Consider the following 6,251-nt stretch of genomic DNA (forward strand, 5'->3'; position numbering starts at 1 on the left):
GGTGTAGCACAACCCCACTAAACCAAAAGAACATTTTAATACCAATTGTGATTAACCGCCTTCCGCCCGCCCACGTATTTACTGTCTACAGGCTAAGCAACATACCCATACATCGCCTAGCACATGCACACTAGCACACCCCCAGCAGCACGATCCACCGGACACGGCGGACCACAATGTCTCCATAATTTTGACCAACCCTTGTAAGTCTATCATTATGCGCTATCACAGTGCCTTGCAAAAGTATTCATCCCCCTTGGCTTTTTACCTATTGTGTTACAGTACAACCTTTAGTTCAATGTTATTTTTTATCTGAATTCTATGTGATGGATCAGAACACAATAGTCTAAGTTGGTGAATTCAAATTAGAAAAAAATATATACATAAAACTATTTTTCAGAACTAAAAAACTGATAATTGGCACATGCGTATGAAGCACATAAAAAGCTCTGGTGCAACCAATTACCTTCAGAAGTCACATAATTAGTGAAATGATGTCCACCTGTGTGCAATGTAAGTGTCACATGATCTGTCATTACATAAACACACCTTTCTGAAAGGCCCCAGAGGCTGCAACACCTAAGCAAGAGGCACCACTAACCAAACACTGCCATGGATACCAAGGTACTCTCCAAACAAGTAAGGGACAATGTTGTTGAGAAGTACAAGTCAGGGTTAGCTTATAAAAAAAAATATCCAAATCTTTGATGATCCCTAGGAGCCCCATCAAATCTTTCATAACCAAATGGAAAGAACATGGCACAACAGCAAACCTGCCAAGAGACGGCCGCACATCAAAACTCACGGACCGGGCAAGGAGGGCATTAATCAGAGAGGCAGCACAGAGACCTAAGGTAACCCTGGAGGAGCTGCAGAGTTCCACAGCAGAGACTGCAGTATCTGTACATAGGACGGCAATAAGCTGTACGCTCCTTAGAGTTGGTCTTTATGGCAGAGTGGCCAGAGGAAAGCAATTACTTTCAGCAAAAAAACAAAATGGCACGTTTTGAGTTTGTGAAAAGGCATGTGGGAGACCCCAAAATATTTGGAGGTAGGTGCACTGGTCTGATGGGACTAAAATTTAACTTTTTGGCCATCAAAGAAAACGCTATGTCTGGCGCAAACCCAACACATCACATCACCCAAAGAACACCATCCCCACTGTGAAACATGGTGGTGGCAGCATCATGCTGTGGGGATGTTTTTCAGCAGTCGGGACTGGGAAACTGGTCAGAGTTGATTGAAAGATGGATGGTGCTAAATACAGGGATATTCTTGAGTAAAACCTGAAGGAGCTGGAGCAGTTTTGCAAGGAGGAATGGGCAAAAATCCCAGTGGTAAGATGTGGCAAGCTCATAGAGACTTATCCAAAATGACTTGGAGCTGTGATAGCCGCAAAAGGTGGCTCTACAAAGTATTGATTTTAGGGGGGTGAACAGTTATGCACATTGACTTTTTCTGTAATTTTGTCCTATTTGTTGTTTACTTCACAATAATAAAAAAAACACATCTTCAAAGTTGTGGAAATGTTCTGTAAATTAAAGGGGTTGTAAAGGTCCCAATCCTAGTTTTCTTTGCATCATTTAAAGGGGTTGTAAAGGTAAAAAAAAATACTAAATAGCTTCCTTTACCTCAGTGCAGTCCTCCTTCACTTACCTCATCCTTCCATTTTGCTTTTAAATGTCCTTATTTCTTCTGAGAAATCCTCACTTCCTGTTCTTCTGTCTGTAACTCCACACAGTAATGCAAGGCTTTCTCCCTGGTGTGGAGTGTCATGCTCGCCCCCTCCTGACTCTCCTGTAGTCCAAGGGAGGGGGCGAGCACGACACCCCACACCAGGGAGAAAGCCTTGCATTACTGTGTGGAGTTACAGAAGATTTCTCAGAAGAAATAAGGATATTTAAAAGCAAAATGGAAGGATGAGGTAAGTGAAGGAGGACTGCACTAAGGTAAAGGAAGCTATTTAGTATTTTTTTTTACCTTTACAACCCCTTTAAATGATGCAAAGAAAACTAGGATTGGGACTTTAACCACTTGCCCACCGCCTCATGTCTAAAAGACGTCCTGTTTTTAAAGATGTATATCTCGGTAACGGCAGCAGCTGCTGCCACAACCGAGGTATGCATCTTTAGTGCCGACGGTCCTGTAAACGATAACGGCGGTCTCCGCGGCGGATTCGCCGTGAGATTGCCCTTATCGGTGGCGGGAGAGGGGCCCCCCCTCCCGCCGCTTACCGTAGCCGTCGGTAGCGGCGGAGGCGATCGGGTCCGTTCGGCAAGTGACTGGGGACGAGACTGAAGGAAAAATCTCCTTCGTCCGTCCCCATAGCCCTGCTGGGCAGAAGTGACGTCAAAACGTCAGTCCCGCCCAGCGTCTTAAAGCAACATTTTTTTTTCTGTCATTTAAAAAAATGACAGTTTAATTTTTTTTTCTTTTTTTGCATTTAAGCCTAAATATGAGATCTGAGGTCTTTTTGACCCCAGATCTCATATTTAAGAGGACCTGTCATGCTTTTTTCTATTACAAGGGATGTTTACATTCCTTGTAATAGGAATAAAAGTGATATATTTTTTTTTATTATTTCAGTGTAAAAAATTATAAAAATAAATAAAAATAAATAAGAAAACAAAATTTTTTTTTAAAAACGCCCCGTCCCGACGAGCTCGCGCGCAAAAGCGAACGCATACGCGAGTAGCGCCCGCATATGAAAACGGTGTTCAAACCACACAAGTGAGGTATTGCCGCGATCGTTAGAGCGAGAGCAATAATTCTAGCCCTAGACCTACTCTGTAGCTCAAAAAATGCAACCTGTAGAATTTTTTAAACGTCGCCTATCGAGATTTTTAAGGGTAAAAGTTTGACGCCATGCCACGAGCGGGCGCAATTTTTAAGCGTGTCATGTTGGGTATCATTTTACTCGGCGTAACATTATCTTTCACAATATATAAAAAAAATGGGCAAAAATGATTGTTGTCTTATTTTTTGAAATTCAAAAAAGTGATTTTTTCCCAAAAAAGTGCGCTTGTAAGACCGCTGCGCAAATACGGTGTGACAAAAAGTATTGCAATGACTGCCATTTTATTCCCTAGGATGTCTGCTAAAAAAATATATAATGTTTGGGGGTTCTGATTAATTTTCTAGCAAAAAAATTGTGATTTTCACATGAAGGAGAGAAGTGCCAGAATAGGCCCGGTGGTCAAGTGGTTAAATGAGGCATATGAAAAACATATGCCTCCATCCCTGTTGGATAACAGAAGGGGGAGTTTTTGGGACTTTAAATGAAATGCGTTTTTAAAGCAAAAGTAAGTATAAAGTATAAATAAAGTTGTATACGTAATAACCAGGCTCACACTTACCACCCAAACAGCAAATCAAATTTAACTGTCTAACTTTAAATGATGCAAATCCTCATAATTGATGCAAGGCACTGTATGCAGTGCAGACTAGTACATTATGGCCTAAACGGCCCACGGACTATTTTTTTTTTTATTATTGCAAAATTTACCACCACATGTAGGTGAATACAATTTAACTGTAACAGAGAAAAATTATATCTCTTTTACTACTTGAAAGAAAGAAAGTTACCGCTCCAGGTGGATTGTGTTAGGATGATCAGTATGGTCTCAGGAAATCAAGTGGAAAAAAGGTAAAACGGCTGACACGCTTCGCACTATAAATTAGTGCTTAATCATAGCTGGATTAAGCACTAATTTATAGTGCGAAACACGTCAGATGTTTTACTCCCGTGTAGTGTGCTGTGACTTGTAGTGCATTTTTCCTTTTTTAAATAGACAACCATCAAGGTTTTTTGGAGTTCGGCTGTCCATATTTTCTTTTCCCATCTCTTTTACTACTTAGTATAGCAGAGCTCCTCAAATCCCAGGACTGGGTGGACAGAAATGCAAATCCTTTGGCACGTAAAACAGCCCTTGTATATGTATAAGTATATCCTCAATGCAAGTCAATAAAGTGAATCAAAGTATTCCTTCATCTCTTTGGGTCCCCTGGAGCAAACTTCAATCGGGGGATGGTGCAGTGGATTTCCTTCCAAATTATAGGAGCAATAATTGTATCCCCAGTCCAACATAATGAGATCTCCAAAACCCACAGGAAGTTCTCGCAGCTCATTGTTCCCCAGCCACAGACAAGACAATTTGGTTAGGCAGCAGAATTCCTCCGGGAGGAATTTGATACGATTGATCATCAGTAGAAAGGTTTGCAGCTTTCTCAGTTGATTAATGCTGGGCGGGATGGCTTCCAGTTGATTGTCGCTGATGTCCAGAAACGTTAAGTTCAGGAGCTGACAAATCACCACCGGAAAGACTGTAAAACCATTATTGGCCAGGTGCAAACTCTGCAGATTTTGAAGTTTGGCCAGTTCTGCAGGTAAAACCTGTAAAGAGTTATTACTCAAAGTCAGTCTCCGGAGGTTCTTCAGAGTCCCGACCTCCGGTGGGATTTCTCCGAGCTCGTTGGTGTCCAAATATAAGGCCGTCAGGTTTGTCAAGAGCTGGATTTCCTTTGGGATGAAACTCATGTGGCAAGAGAGGTTGTTCTCCCTCTCCGGAGTCATCTTCAATATCTGCAAATCTTTGAATTTAAAGACTTCCAAAGGGGGGCAGGAGAGCTCCTTGCCCTCGATCTTGACCTTCCGTTGGACCTTCCCGCTTAAAGTCTTTTCAGAAAGTTTCTTCCAGCCTTGTCCAAAACTAGAGAACGGCGAGGCTGGCAAAGCTTTGTTCATCGTGCCCGTTGATAACATTGATCTGAAAACTTCCCTCGCTCAAAGTATTTTATAGCAAAAGTCCCAGTCATAAAGCTGGTCTGTTTATTTGTTTGGCAATTAAAGCGAGCATAGAAGTGGTAAATTGAATTGCCCATAATAGATTTATGTTCTGGTTATGTTTCGTCTATTAGTCTTTTTGTGACAGTTGCTAAGATACCGCTAATTCCAAAGCCCTTCCCGTGAACTACTTTTAGAAAGTTGAAGTGTGGATATAACCGAGCCTCACGGAGAAGTTTGCAGTGTGTTGTTCAGTCTGTTTGCTTAAAAGTTTAACTGTTGTATTAAACAAAATAAAGTATTGTAAAGACGGCAGAACCTCTAATCGCTTAATCCATTGCAAACATGTTTCAGTGCAGATGAATCATTGATACCGGGGAGACGTCAGGGGATGAAATGGAGCGAAAAATGGAAAGTTTTCTTCTTTCTTTACAGTAGTTAACAAAAGTTGCATGGTCATAGCCAGCCATAGATGTACCACTGTGTTCAACTATAGAACCATGATCAACAAGAGGTATGTCTATTGGTTGGTTGTCACCTAAACATCTGCACTCAGGTTGCCCTAGCACACACAAATAAGCACCGTATTTATCGGCGTATACCACACACTTTTTTGCCCTGAAAATCAGGGCAAAATCATGGGTGCGCGGTATACGCCGATACCCGCTTTCCCGCGCAGAGTTTGAATACTGCGCCGACATATACCGAGCGCAGTACACTCGTGTATTGTCGGACAGTCTCGGGTCCTCTCGCGCTGACGTCCTGGATGTACAGAACGTCAGCGCGAGAGTTGCCGGGCCTGCCCGACGATACACGAGTGTACTGCGCTCTGTATATGTCGGCGCAGTATTCAAACTCGACGCGGGAAACGAGCGGGGAGGACGCAAGGACGCCGCTGAAGGACGCCGGACCCGACGAAGAGGACACCCGAAGCCGCAGACGGACGCCGGACCCGACGAGGCCGCCGCGCAAGACAACAAAACTGTAAGTACAAAAAAACTTTTTTCCACAGGAATTCGGGGCAACATTAGGGGTGCGCGCTATACGCGGGAGTGCGCTATACCCCGATAAATACGGTAAATGTTAACGTGATAAGTGGGCAGATAGCAATCATGACCATATGTGGTAAACAAATGGGCAATTAGGACATTAATGCGGGGTTCCAACCACAATTAGCATTTTTTTAAATGTATGTCCTTTCATCCTGCGTTTTTAAAATATAAATCCGGTCACTTACTATTTTACAATCCGCCGCCACTCCGCATAGTTATTAAAAAAAGATAGTTTATAAAACTATGTCCACATCATTGTCATTTTGCTTGTGGGCACTGTGAAGCCCACAAGCACTTACTACAGTGGTTCTCAACCCCTGTCCTCAGGACCCACTAACAGGCCAGATTTTAACTATTACCGTGGGGAGATGCAGACTATTAGGTAGATTCAGTAAGAGTTAGGCCGGCTTATCAGT

General features: G+C 42.7%; 1 protein-coding gene across 1 annotated transcript; it reads right to left on the reverse strand.

Annotated features, from left to right (window-relative positions):
* Positions 1-3,961: 3,961 nt before the first annotated feature.
* LOC120941347 (malignant fibrous histiocytoma-amplified sequence 1 homolog) lies at positions 3,962-4,744 on the reverse strand. The gene has a single exon (XM_040354685.1). The coding sequence runs from the start codon at positions 4,742-4,744 to the stop codon at positions 3,962-3,964; it is 783 nt and encodes a 260-aa protein (XP_040210619.1).
* Positions 4,745-6,251: the final 1,507 nt, after the last annotated feature.

This window comes from Rana temporaria, chromosome 5 (genome assembly GCF_905171775.1).
Source record: "Rana temporaria chromosome 5, aRanTem1.1, whole genome shotgun sequence".
Lineage (NCBI taxonomy): Eukaryota > Metazoa > Chordata > Amphibia > Anura > Ranidae > Rana > Rana temporaria.